The sequence below is a fragment of the Anomaloglossus baeobatrachus genome, chromosome 2, assembly GCF_048569485.1.
Source record: "Anomaloglossus baeobatrachus isolate aAnoBae1 chromosome 2, aAnoBae1.hap1, whole genome shotgun sequence".
NCBI classification, from domain to species: Eukaryota; Metazoa; Chordata; class Amphibia; order Anura; family Aromobatidae; genus Anomaloglossus; species Anomaloglossus baeobatrachus.
Window position 1 is genome coordinate 700,341,314 of NC_134354.1, and position 14,894 is coordinate 700,356,207.

General features: G+C 45.0%; 1 protein-coding gene across 6 annotated transcripts in view; it reads left to right on the forward strand.

Moving 5' to 3' along the window:
- FNDC3A (fibronectin type III domain containing 3A) overlaps positions 1-14,894 on the forward strand; it is a 356,645-nt gene that overhangs the window by 275,294 nt on the left and 66,457 nt on the right. For all 6 annotated transcript variants that reach the window (XM_075337265.1, XM_075337266.1, XM_075337267.1 and 3 more), the window contains one exon: positions 6,129-6,187. In XM_075337265.1, the coding sequence (XP_075193380.1) occupies positions 6,129-6,187 (59 nt within the window). The remainder of the gene's footprint in view (positions 1-6,128; positions 6,188-14,894) is intronic.

Here is a 14,894-nt window from a genome sequence, read left to right on the forward strand (position 1 = left end):
TCAAAGAGATATTTAAGGCTTCTGATTTTGATAGATTAACTTTAAAGTTACTAAGGAGGCCGAATCGTTCAAATTCCATCATTATAGACGGGATCGATATATGAGGTTGAGAGATGTATAACAGGAGATCATCTGCATATAATGCAATTTTATGATGGGCATCCCCGATCTTGAGTCCTTTGATATTACTATTCCCCCTGAGAGCGTTAGCTAAGTGTTCCATGATGACTACATACAAAAGCGGGGATAAGGGGCAGCCTTGTCTGGTCCCGTTTCGTACAGCGAAGGAGGAGGATAAAGCCCCATTAACCCTGACCTTAGCGGTTGGGTTATCATATAAAGCGCCAATTTTCTGTATAAATCGGGGTCCCAGTCCCAACTGACCCAATGCTGCCCTCAGAAATCCCCAATGGACTCTGTCAAAGGCTTTCTCAGCATCGATGGCTAGGAGACCCAGCGGGATCGAATTGTTTTTAGCTTTAGCAATAAGAGACAAAGTTTTAATTGTATTGTCTCTTGCTTCGCGGCCCTTGACAAACCCCACCTGGTCTGTGTTAATAACGGAGGGCAGAAAAGGGGACAATCTATCAGCCAAAATCTTAGAGTAGAGTTTTAGATCCACGTTTAATAATGAGATAGGGCGATAGCTTGCAGCTAATAATGGGTCTTTCCCCGGTTTGGGGATCACGCTAATGTGTGCTTCCAGAGACTGGGGGGTTAGCTTTATGTCTTCATCAATAGAATTAAATGTTTTGGCCATTATCGGGGCTAATTGGTCCTTAAGCAATTTGTAAAAAGCCGGGGTGAACCCGTCAGGGCCAGGGGATTTACCTGAAGGAGTAATTTGAATTGCGTTACAGATTTCGGATTCTGATATATCCTCCTCCAGGATCTCTATAACATTGCTATCTAGGGGGGGCAAGGCTGTCTCTTGTATATATCTCCCGATTTTGTCTGCCAGGTCAGTGGGTGGGAGCTCTGCATACTGCCCTTTAATATTATATAGGTCTTTGTAGTAGGACCGAAAGACCTCCAGGATCTCTGTTGGATCATATGTTTTGTCTCCTTTGGTGTTGATACATGGAATGTATGAGGTGTTGGCCCGGGGATGCAGCAGTCGTGCCAAAGGACGACCACATTTGTCAGATGAATTATAATAAAAATTTTTGACTCTCTCTCTATGGTAGAGAAATTTCTGGTCCAATAGGGTTTTTAGGTTAGTTCGTTTAAGGACGAGGTCAGCCAGAACTGTGGGGGTACGTGTCAGTTTATGTGTATTTTCCAACTCATGGATCTGTGTTAACAAGTTATCAATCTCTTTAGCTCTTTCCCTCTTGATCCTAGAGCCGTGCTTAATCAGTATTCCACGTAAGACACACTTCAAGGTCTCCCATTGGGTAGGCTGAGAAGTTGGGTCAGAACTATGGATTTGCGTGAAGGAGTCGATTGAATCTCTCAACTCCGTTAGGCAGAGATTGTCTTTGAGTAAATTGTTGTTTAACCTCCAGGTCCATGAGCGCTGGGAGAGGGAGGGTACCTGAAGGGAAAGGTAGACTGGGGCATGGTCGGACCAAAAAATTTCCCCTATCTCTGTAATGGGATGCCAAGCCAACGCTCCGTGGCTTACCAGAAAAAGGTCTATCCTGCTGTATGAATTGTGTGGTGGGGAATAATATGTGTAGTCCTTACCTTGAGGGTTTAGGATTCTCCATACATCAATCAGTCGGAGGGCGTGAAAAGTCCGCTTTAGGGCACTAAGTTCCTTGGTGCGGACACTGCCTCGTCCAGAGGAGGAGTCCATGGCTGGGTCTAGAGTAAAATTGAAGTCACCGCCAACCACCAATGTCCCTTCTGCAAAATCAGATAACTGCGTCAGAAGGGCCCTACAGGTAGAGATCTGATTAGTGTTAGGTAGGTACCAGTTTGCGATTGTAAACGTCGAATTTGCGACCTTCAATTTAAGAAATATATAACGACCCTGCTCGTCTATACAGGAGTCGACTATGGTGTGCACTAAGTGTTTATGGAGTGCAATCGATACTCCTTTAGATCTGGCCTCTGGGTTAACGCTGTGAAACCATACTGGATAAAATCTATCTCGTAGTATGGGTACATGATCCTTCTTAAAATGCGTCTCCTGTAATAGAAGAATCTGAACCTTTTTTTTGTGCATAGAATACAGGACCTGTGAGCGCTTTTGAGGAGTATTAAAACCCCGTATGTTAATAGAGCAAAAATTGAGGGTGGTCATGTTGGTCCAAGGGCTTCAGAGAGCGTGAAGGGATCCGGGAAAGATAGGGGAAGGGAGACAAAGAGAAGTGGACAAAGATAGAGAAGAAGTGGGGAAGGAGAGAACGGGGAGAGAGAAGGAGGAGAGGAAAAGAAAAAGAAAAGGAAAAGAGAGAGAAGAGAGAAGAAAAAGAAAAAAAAAAAATAAATAAAGGGAAAAAAGGGGGGGGCCTCAGAGAAGATAAGATGTGTAAGATAGATAGGATAGTCTATCAAGAGACAAAGAAGGCGCAAAAAAGGAAAAGTACAGGTAAATCAACAATCGGGGGGTTAGTATAATCTACACCTGCCCGCAGTGTGTAGACCCCCAGTGGGAAGTAGGCTTTCAACGGAGGTCTGCTCCTTCCGGACCGACCCACGACCCAGTTTAAGAATTGTACAAAGTACTGAAATCTGAATAAAACAGCAACACACCTAGCTCCATCAATTCCTGAATAGCTTAGTAACCATTTAAACCTCTAAACATTAAAACGTTTATCCCTTTAAAGGATGTTTAGCCCAGGATAACTATCTGGCATGTGAAATAATGAGATATATCAGGACAATATTTTATCCCCAAGCCATTTTACGTGGATCTCTATAGACCATTTTTCACACAAAGCGCCGGACATAGGCCTGTATGGGAAAGGAACAATAAACTCAATAAACTGAGTCTCCAGATGAGGCAAAAGGGATAGACTCCTTTTCTCTTCTTCGCTGCGAGCCTCGATTCCTCCTACGTGCCCCATCCCGTTGTGGCAGGGGGACATTAGCCTCCATCCCAAAGGTACCGTGGACATAAGGCCAGTCTGTAACCGGAATGTGTACAATAGGTATCTCAAGGGCCGTGCAGAAGCTTGGAAGATCTTTCAAAGAATGAAGCACATGTAGGAGTCCAGCATGTCGGACCTGTAGTTTGAATGGAAATCCCCATGAGTATAAGATATTCCTTTGTCGGAGGGCATCCAGGAGGGGTCTCAGGACTTTGCGTTTTTGTAGTGTATGACGGGATAAATCTGGCAACAGTTGGACTGGTGTATTTTTAAACAGAATGGGGTCCTTCTGTCGAGCCTTGTTTAAGATCTCTTCTTTTTTTTTATATTTATGCACTCTGCAAATGACATCCCGTGGGTTGGAGCCTTCTACTGGTTTAGGGCCCAGGGATCTGTGTGCCCTATCCAGTTCCAGACGAGAGTCTCGTGGGAGGCCTAATATGGAGTTGAATAGGCGCCTTAGAGATTCATCCAGATCTTGGGGGGCAAGGGACTCAGGGATACCTCTTACCCTAATATTGTTTCGCCTACCCCTATTTTCTAAGTCATCAAGCAGACCTGTCAAATGCTCAATCTGAAGAGCTTGCGTAGACAGGGCCTGTGCTTGAGAAGCTAGTTGTGTTGAGATAGAAGCCGTGCAGGATTCAGAGGTTGCCATGCGTTCATTTAACTGTTGCACCTCTCCTTTTATAGACGCTGACTCTGCTTTATATGAGGCCTCTAATCTAGTTATGTAGTTTTCCATTTCTTCTCTAGTTGGTATGGATCTAATTCGTGCCTTAAGGTCATCCCATACACAGTCCTCCTGAGTATCCATTTGTGCATCTCCATCTGTGAGGCTGTGTGGAGGAGATCTGAGAGCAACAGGAGTTGTGCCTCTTTCTGGGGAGGAAGGGGTTTCTTGTGATAAGGCACTGCCTGACATATCTGGCAGTGTAAGAGGAAGTCCCAATGTTACCCGTCCAGGGTGTTGCATGTATGGAGCCAGCAAGGGGTCACACAGTGCAGGGCCAGGTGTATTGCCAGTGAGATAGGTGGCAGCAGCAGAGTGTTTATTCTGAGCACCAGGAGCACTCTCCAGCTCCGTTGGTGCAGGAGCTATGGCAGGGGAGCTGGATGTCTGCTCTGGCTGCTGGGGCTGCAGTGGCATAACTGCTGCTTTTGCTGCTGGTGTGGACTGCGATCGCTGAGGCAGCAGGGGTTTTCCCTGTATCTTACCCCTGTCCTGTGTGTCCTGTTTGCCGTTCTCCTGCTCCATCGGCTGATGAAGTGAACCTCCGTCCAGCGCGGCCATCTTAGGTAAGAGGGGATTTCCCTCCTGTTGTGTCTCTCTGCTGAGGCTGGGCTGCTGCTCACCGCTGCTTGGTCTCTGAGAGGCTATGTCTACTGCGGAGGTCCCGGGTGCCTGCGGCCGTTCTGTATGTCGGGTCTCCTCCCCGCTGGTAGATGGAGGGGCTGTAGCTGGAGAGGACGCTGTCGCCATTTTGGGGTCCGACGTAGCCAGGCCCGAGCTCCTAAGAAATCTCTGAATACTTGCAGGGGAAGGCACCGGGTGGTCACTCCTCGCTCTGCTGTAATCCCTCTTCTTTCTGGCCGGCATTGAATGTGTTTGGAGCAGGGTGTGTAGCTTTATCATGGGTCTAGGGCCATTCCGGGCACGGGAGCTAGAGTGATCAGTGTCCTCACTCCTCCATTGCCAGGCCACGCCCCCTTTGTCCTTTTTTTGATCCTCCTCGGTCACTGAATCATAACAACGCTTGTGTTTGGGCTGTGTTTGATTTTGCAGGTTTTCACCATTCAGATAAAGAAGTCTAAACTTAAAGGGGTATTCACATCTCTCAATATGTAGAAGGGATAATAATATTAGCAAATACCTCCAATTAGAAATGTAGTAGAGTTCTACTGATATAGCCATGTCTCTTACCTCATGTGCAGGGCATTGCTGCTTAGGTGTCCATGGTTACGACCATGAGCAACTAAATGACTAAAGGATTTGTTCACTGCTCAGTGTTACATTGTTAACTCTGATGGGACAGATGCATACTGTGTAGGTTTAGGCGCCTTTCAAGAGGAGAATGGTGGCCCCACGTTGTCAGTGTACTCGCCTCTTTCCATAGGTAAGAAGATCTGCACAGTGCAGTTCTAAGAAAAGTTGCACCAGAATTATTTCATGGTAAATACAAGCATTTAATAAACCCGCGATGCCCAGAGATCTGACAAGTCCTCATTGCATATTGCTATTATCCTAACACAAATGCGGGTAAAGTGGATCTGTCAGGAGCAATATGCACCGAGAATCACATGCAGTTCTGGGTATATATTGCTAATCCCTGCCTAACTGTCCCAGCATCTGGTAGCATAGATAAAGAGATCTTTAGAAAGTATTTCTAAAGATTCTTTATAATTTGCTAATGCGGTCAGGGACTAGTCGCATGGACGTTAGTTTCCTTGGCTAGTTAGCCCGCTTAGCATGTTACCATGCCCATAGGGGTGTACTAACACCCTAATGAATGTGCAGCGTCAGAGGCATGTTCGGGCTCACCTTTGCTGCCACCTCAGGTTTTCGGCTTAGTGCGCAAAATCAGGACGTCCCTGAACTTCCAATCATGTGCACTACACCAGTTTGAAGATGGGACGCGTACACCCTGTTTCATTTTGCGCATGGCTAAAAGTCCGGGACTTCTGATCATGCACTGAGCAGAAATTCAGCGTTTGGGGCAATAGCAGCAAAGAACGGTGAGATCGTCCATGCCTCTGGCGCTGCACGTTCATTAAGGGACCAACTAGCCAAGTGAACGAACGCCCTTGTGACTAGTCGCTGGCCTTGTTAGCATATGAGAAAAGATCTTTCGCAATATATTTTCTAAAGATCTCTTTATGTATGCTACTAGATACAGGGACGGTTAGGCGGGGATTAGCAATATACACCCAGAACTGCTCGTGGTTCTGGCTGCATATTGCACCTGACAGGTTCCCTTTAATATAGTGATTATATCTGATTTAATGGAATGTATTTCACATCTGGTCATTTTACAAATTACTTCTAAGGACATGCAACAATAATAACTATTTTTTTTTTTTTTGTAGAGAAAGATGAAGAGACAAAAGCACTAGAAGCGCAACTCTCCAACCTTTCCAAGCCAGTGGTAAGTACCACAATACACAATCCTATTACTACTTGCAGTCATTTGCTGGGAACCTTCATTGTTTACTTCCAGTGAATACAAATCTGTCCGATCCACTGATGGCTACACACGTGGCACAAGGAGATGTGACCAGGACAGATTTGCTGTTTGGAAAGAGCCCTTTGGGCTTTTTCCTGAAGTGGCTTCACTGTTGGTTTCGCCCTCGTGTTTTGCAGCAGCTCCACCACCAGTGTTTTCATTTGTTTTGTGCTTTTTCTACAATTTAAACTACAATCAACATGCGGCTTCTTTGGTGGAATGAACATACTACTACTTGTAACTGCTTCACGATTTGTGAGCCCTGACCTGCTTAAAAGAAGTAACAAAAGACTGAGCATGTGCACAGCAAGTCGTTTTCACATTGCAGTGCAAATGTTCATTTTTTTGTGGCTTTTTCAGGTAGGACCCAGGCAAAATCCTCTTGAACATACATCATTTGCACATACCCTTACAGGTGTTTTTCATGCGCTTTAAGATTTGTCCCACAGCCATTAATAGTGATTGCCAGGTAAACAGAAGACAATCAGCAATGATCAGAGATACGGTTCTTTACAAAATAAAAAATAGAGGCCTTCTCTCCTGCTGTCAGCCCTGTGATTCCAGTCTATGCCGCTCTACATCGCCGGTAATTAGAAGAGCATTTAGTCAGAGAAACATCTGATGGCGACTCTTCTAGTCACCTGACTGCTGCAGCCAATCACAGGCTTTAGTGCTAAAGTTGACATCCAGGCGGTGCAGACAACGCCTCCAGAGCCTGCGCAGATGTTAGGATGTGCAGGGTGATGGAAGGTAGGGTATACTCCTGTTTGTTATTTTGAAAAGATCCATGCCGAGAAAAAGAGGTGTCTAGTGTCAGACAGCCTCTTTAAATTGATGAGTGCACTTTTTTTGTTGTTTTCTCAGTATTTTTTGCTATAAGAAAGTTTTTTTTAGTTAAAGGGAGGGAACCAACCACCAGTATTTTGGCCTATAAACTAGTTACAGTGCCTTAATGGTGCTAGGATGGTGGTTAAAATAACTTTAGTTGAGAAATCTGAGGCTTGATTGCAGGGGAATCCTTGTTCAAACATTCAGAAATGATGTAATTCGTGCACATTCTTGAGCATCAGGGCAGGACTTAAGGCACATTTACACACAACGATGTCGCTAACGAGAGATCGTCGGGGTCACGGTGCTGGTGACGCACATCCGGCCTCGTTGTGTGTGACACCTTTTTGCGATCAGTAACGATCGCAAAAAGGTGTCAAATCGTTCGTCGTTTACACGTCGTTCATTTTTAAAAAATCATTCCTCGTTTGGAACGCAGTTTGTTTGTCGTTCCTGCGGCAGCATACATCGCTATGTGTGACACCGCAGGAACGAGGGACATCGTACCTGCGGCCGTTCAATCAATCGTTGATTGTTGAGGATGCAGGTTGTTCGTCGTTCCCGAGGCAGCACACATCGCTACGTGTGACACCTCGGGAATGACGAACTACAGCTTACCTGCCGCCGCCGGCAATGAGGAATGAAGGAGGTGGGCGAGCTGTTCCGGCCTTAAAGGAGAGAGAGTTTGGCGGGCACCAGCCACAGCGACGTCGGTGAACAGGTAATTGCGTGTGACGCTGCTGTAGCGATATTGTTCACTACGGCAGCGATCACCCCATGATGCGCCACCGACGTGGGCGGGTGCTATCGCTCGCGACATCACTAGCGATGTCGCAGCGTGTAAAGCCCGCTTTAGTTGGCTGGGTCCTCTGTGATGATTCCTCCTCCTGCCTTGTCTCCTTATCTTCATTTATAATTTTGCACTGCCGCTGCCATTACCACTGTTGGCGGCACATGCGCATTAATATTGTGATACTGTCTTCAATAAAATGGTGCCGGAATCAGCTGGTGCCATTTTATTTAAGACACTGTGGAAATGACGATGAGCGACAGCGCATACACAGATTTGAATTTTGTTTTGTTTTTTTTTCATTCGACCGTACGCCACTACCGCTCATAGTCATCTCCACAGTGTCCTCACTAAAATAGCACCAGAGATCACAGTACGCGCATGCACTGATTCCGGCGCTATTTTATTGAAGATAGCGTTACAATAACAATGTGCATGCACCGCCAACAGTGGTAATGGTAGCAGCAGCGCAACATTTTAAATGAAGACAAGGCAAAAGATGGAATCATCACAGAGGACCTGATCCACAAAGTCTCACCCCGATGCTCAAGCCTGTGCACCAATTACGTCATTTTTGAAGATTTGTATAAGAATTATTCTGTAATCAAGACTTGGATTTCTCAACTAAAGTTGTCATGTTATCAGCTTCCTAGCGCCCAGTATGGCACTGCCTCTAGTTTATAGGGGGAAAAACCTGCTGGTTGGTTCCTTTTAAGATAGAAAATTCTTTAATCTCCTAAGGGGCTTGACATTTTTCAATTTATACAGGGGTGGGATTCAAATTTTTAACAGGTTCTCTGTAAACTCCGCCCAGTTAAAAACCACACCCATTCTGTAACCACACCCATTTTGTTAGCCACACCCATTTTCACACACTTTCCTCAACCAAAAAATACAAGTAATTTAAAGTATAATCTCTTTCCCCTTCTCCCCTCCTCTACAGTCATTCTCCTGTCCAGCACCAGTTGTTACAGTCACTGTCACTCTTATTGTATTAAACGTTTTTTCTACAATTTTTAAAAATTATTACTAAAGGAGCCCTGCTAAAATTTGAACGGAGGACCTTCCCCATACAGATCCCATCCCATGTGGCTCCTTTCCCCCTACAGATCCCATCCCATGTGGCTCCTTTCCCCCTACAGATCCCATCCCATGTGGCTCTTTTCCCCCTACAGATCCCATCCCATGTGGCTCCTTTCCCCCCTACAGATCCCATCCCATCATGGCTTCTTTTCCCAGCAGATCTTATCCCATGTGCTCCGTTTCCCATATAGTTACCATCTATGCAGCCTCCTCTCCCCATACAGCTCCCATCTTTATGCGGCTCCTCTCCCCATATAGCTGCCATCTTTATGCGGCCTCCTTTCCCCATATAGCTGCCATCTTTTGTGGCCTCCTTTCCCCATATAGCTGCCATCTTTTTTGGCCTCCTCCCCATATAGCTGCCATCTTTTGTGGCCTCCTTTCCCCATATAGCTGCCATCTTTATGCAGCTCGTCTCCCCATATAGCTGCCATCTTTATGCAGCTCCTCTCCCTGCATCTTCGGCTCTATGAGCGCTTACCTTGCTCCAAACACCGGCGGCTGCTTCTCTGTCTTCTGTCCTCCTCCGCGGCTCTCTACAGTGACGCTGACAGACAGCAGTAGGAGGAGCTACCTCCTCACACTGCCGTGACCTCTGTAATGTCAGCACATCGCTGCACGCCGGGTCAGGGAGCCGACAGGCTTCACTGAACCCGGAAGTGCGGCGTGGAGGTATGGAGATTCATTTGTGCTAGTGTCTTAAAGAGACACTAACACGAATACAGGGAACTGGATCGCTGGAGCTGTTTCTTGCCGGTCCTGGGAACCGGCTGCTATTTTAACAACCGGTTCTCCAGAACCGGACAGAACCGGCTGAATCCCACCCCTGTGTACATCTACACTGGCCGAGTCTCATGAATGAGCATTTCTAGGATAATCAACAAGTGTAAACTGGCTACCAATCACCTGAAGAACCAGTAGAACATTTGTTCGTCAGGTGAAATGATTTTTAAGCTGAAAAAAATGATCGTTGTTGGCTGACCATTGTTTTGTGTAAACGAGACGTGTGCTTCAGACAATGTCAGTCTATGCCTTGAAACTGCAGTCGATCTGTCTAACTGTGCTATTAAACAAGCTCTATCGGCTGGTCCGTATCCAACATAAGACGGGGCTTTCTCCCTTTTGAGTGGATCATAGATGACAGATGTATTCAGTAAAGGATAGTGGCTTCCTGATGGAGACTAGGGAATGGCTGCTGCTGACTAGCTGCATATTCTTTTCATGTGATCACTGACACATTTCTTTGTAGTTTTTAGTTCTAGTGCTGCTCCCTACTCATTACAGGTCACCACGACCCACAGCTGATACAAGTATGTTACATATTATCTCAGTAATGTTAGTTCCTGGATTACAATACGGTCATAGCTGCATTCCTCGCACATAATGACTGCTGCAGTCCACCGCTCACGTCTAGGCTGCACGTACAGATAGCCATAGACACTGCAGATGAAAGATCTAAGACTCGTATCTTGGCGGAAGGCAAATTGCTTGCTGCTTGCTTTCACGGAGATGAAAGTGAACCATTCCAATCATTGAGAAATGCCGTGGAGCCCACATCAAGAGCCTGAGGGCCGGGAAACCTCTTTTGTGAAGCACTCTTACTTCGCTTTGGTAAAAGGCTGAACAGCCTACAACAACATTGGGGATGCTGAAGTGAGTGTAGATAAAAGGTTTACATCGGCTCACATCACATTAACTTTTACCCTTATTCTGCAACAGACATCTGTCCACAGTGCTGGACGTGGTGCGAAAAATGTTCTCTGAGATTAAGTGCTTTATTTGGGGTTTGATAACAATCAAAAAGACTGCTGGAACACCACTGTAAATGTGAACAGGGTCCTAGCTAAAAAATACACAATTGATATAAAGTGAAAGCTGCACACCAAATTCAGAGAAATATGAATAAACATAACTACTCTAATATGTAAAGAATGAAAAATACACTTAGCCATATAAAAAATTGAAAATGTGACATTGCATGACTGCTAGGAATTATTTAGAAAAAAGATATTTTTTCTAATGTATTGATCAATTCATTACTGCCCGATCACCACTTCACGGTAATCTCTTATTTATCGGTTCCCTAACCAAATGTTACATCTATATGCGGTTAAAACCTGCTTGTGTATGGGAAGCCAGGGACCTGGCTATATAGGAAATTGAACAAACATGGCTAAAGGGCGGGACTGGGTTCTCAGACAGAAAGAAAATACATAACAATCAAAAGACTGCTGAAACACCACTGTAAATGTGAACAGGGTGCTAGCTTAAAAATACACAATGTATATAAAGTGAAAGCTGCACACCAAATTCAGAGAAATATGAATAAGCATAACTGCTCTGAAACATAAAGAATGAAAAAATACACTTGGCCATATAAAAAATTGAACATGTGACATTGCATGACTGCTAGGAATTATTTAAAAAAAGATATTTTGCTAATGTATTGATCAATTCATTACTGCCCGATAACCACTTCACGGTAATTTTTTGGGGGTTTGGGCTCCTCTGACACTTTAGCTATGTTCACACAGGGCATTTTTGCAGCATTTGTTTCCTGACCAAAACTTGAACTTGTGGCAAGGATATCTCCAGGGAGTCCTTTGCAGTTTTTGTGGCGTTTTTTACCGTATTTTTTTGCACTTCTATGATGTCCAGACCAAGTCCAGACCCACAGGGGTTCAAAAGTAACCAAGTGCCTGTCCCAGTATTGACCTGGATCCAGCCTTTGGGTAATAAAACAAAAAAAAAAGTAAAGCAAGCGTGTTATACTTTACCAGTCTCCGGCGACGCTGTACCGGCTCAGTAGATGGTAGTGTGTATGGGCTCCTTCCAGATATAACGTCATTTCATCATTTCAACACACCCCTATCACATAGGTGGGGGCGCAAAGCCCCCCTTGCATTATTATAGTGGATAGGAGAAAACATCACCAAGCGCACTAATCAAGCCGGTCACACCCACTAACCCAGCTCTTCACGCCCACTAACCTGAAAGCAGCCCATACATTCTAGGCTCAACTGCACCTGCTCCTGTGGCCCCTCATACTTCTGGGGCCACTCATTAGCCTCATGCATAAACACTGCTTTCCCCGCCTACCGGCGTCTGTGATTCGTTGCAGTCAGACGCGCCCCCAGGCTGTGTGACAGCGCCTGACTACAACCAATCACAGACCCGGTCTGCGCGTCTATCGTACAATAATAAATAAATAAATTGACGTATGGTTCCCCCCTATATTATGATGCCCAGCACAAATAAAGCATATGGCTGCAGCCTCCAGCCGTGTGCTTTACTTGGCTGTGTATCAAAATAAGAGGGACCCTATGCTATTTTTTTTTTTTTATTATTTATAAGAATTTAAAAAAAAAAACCACCAGCTCTGCTACATCCAAGTCACAGCGAGCGACCAAAGAGCATGACTGCCTGCTGTGAGCTCCAGGGAGAGAATGAATTAGCAGCGAACAACAGTGATGTCACTCAGCTGATTTCCCGTCACAGCTGGAGATACTTGTGACCGTATATAGCCTGAATGATGTCACCACTGAAAGCAGTGCGTATGCTATGAAGGTAATAAGTGTCCCAGGAAGTGAAGGAGGGGCCACAGGAGCGGTACAGCCTCATTGGTGATTTGCTAAGTATAGCGCGCCTGGTCCAATCCTCCTATCCTTTCCACTACCATTTTTAAGTGCCGGCTTCCGGTCCCCATAGACCAGCGTCCGGTAGATACCCTGCATCGATTCCGGGCCGGAACCGAGTTTATTATTAACCCAGTTGTAACCGCCGATCTAGGATATCTGAAAGTCCACCAATCAGTAGGGTGAAAAATCGTGGGAAAACTGCTGAGAAGAATGGACATGTTCATTCTTTAAAAACTTAACCAAAAACACAGGTATTTGACAAAATAGTCAGCAAAAAATCTGGTGGTTTTTGAGTGTGTGTTCATGAGATTTCAGAAATCTCAGACTGCTGGTACTGTAAAAAGCAGCTTTTTATAAGCATGGATTTGCATAAAACCAAGGCAAATCCGCAGCTAAAAAATGCTGCAAAAACGCCCAGTGTGAACATAGCCTTCCTCCTACAAGCATTCCCACCAACTCTGCCATAACAACCAAAATTATATGATGATTTTTTTAGCTTTTAGACTGCTTGATGAATGCTGTAAAAAAGCTAAGCAGTGATGTAAATAGGCTGAGAGCAATCCTCACCCTCTCCATTAGGGTTCGGTTCCACTTGTGCTTTGCACGCACCGAGTGTAATCTGATAAAACCTTGGATTGCACTCGCACCAGTGCAAAACTATGGGGCAATGTCCATCTGCGATTGATTTCTCATGCTACAGCAGCATGCAGAATGGATCACAGCATGCTGCATTTGGCATCGAGTCTCGGTTCACGCACCCCCATACAAGTCTATGGGAGAGTGTGAAACATCGCACTGCACTTGCATGGAATCCGACTGCAGTGCGATATATACAGAGACAGGCAGCAGAGGAGATGGGGAGAAAGTGCTCCCTCCCTCTTCTCTGCACCTGTGATGTGATCACATAACAGTCGCAAGACCCTCGGCTGACGCTTGCAGTAGACTGTCATTAGCATATCGCTTCCGATGCTCATACATCGGAAGCTATACGCACGTGTAACCAAGCCCTAACAGAGATAATAGCAATCAAAGTATTTGGCATATATGTTAACTTTTCTATGTAAAGGTACTCTGTCAGCAAAGGACCTTCCCACCTGCTGATTTTCCCATCTACCTTTCCCCTTCTCTGGCTCTATGAAGCCAGAGCTGTCAATCAAAGAAGAGGGGAAGCTGGAGATTGCGGGAAAACCAGCAGATGGGAAGTGGATTTAAATTATTGGCGCTGACATGATGCCTCGAGTGCCTGTACTAGGTTCAAATTATTCTGTGCTGACAGTCCCTTTAAGTCCAAGCGGGTGTTATTAGGATGTTTTCACTGGGGGCGTGTACTTCTCCCCCTGTACGATGCTGACCAATCATAAGAAGGCAGCAACACTCAAGGTAAACAAGTACAAACCCCACCATAGCTTAGAGCAGGTTTGAGATGTACAGCTCTGGCAAATATTAAGAGACCATTGTCAGTTTTTCTGATTTTTATAGGTACATTTTTGAGTAAAATGTAAATTGTTCTTTTATTCTATAAACTACTGACAATGTGTCAGAATTTCCAAACAATAAATTTTGTATTTATTTTCTGAAAATGAGAAATGGTCAAAATAACCAAAAAAATGCATTGCTTTCAGACTTCCAAATAATGCAAAGAAAACAAGTTCATAATCATTTGGAAACAACAATACTAATAATGTTTTACCTCAGGAAGCGTTCAGAAATCAATATTTTGTGGCATAACCACGATTTGTAATCACAGCTTTCATACGTCTTGGCTGCTTTCCACCAGTCTTTCACACTGCTTTTGGGTGACCTTATGCCACTCCTGGTGCAAAAATCTAAGCAGTTCTTCTTTGTTTGATGGCTGGTGACTATCCATCTTCCTCTTGATTACATTCCAGAGGTTTTCAATGAGGTTCAGGTCTGGAGATTGGGCTGGCCATGTCAGGGTTTTGATGTGGTGGTCCTTCATCCACACATTGAATGACCTAGCTGTGTGGAATGGCGCATTGTCCTTCTGGAAAAAACAGTCCTCAGAGTTGATGAACATCGCTTGAGCAGAAGGAAGCAACTGTTTTTCCAGGATAACCTTGTATGCGGCTTGATTCATAAGTCATTTGCAAAGTTTAATCTGCCTAATTCCTGCCCAATATCTAGATCTAGGTAATCTTCTCTGATGAGTCTAATTTTCAGCTTTGCCCAACACCTGGTCGTTTAATGGTTAGACAGAGACCTGTAGAGGCGGACAGGCCACAGTGTCTTGCACCCACTGTGAAATCTGGTGGAGGATCGGTGATGATCT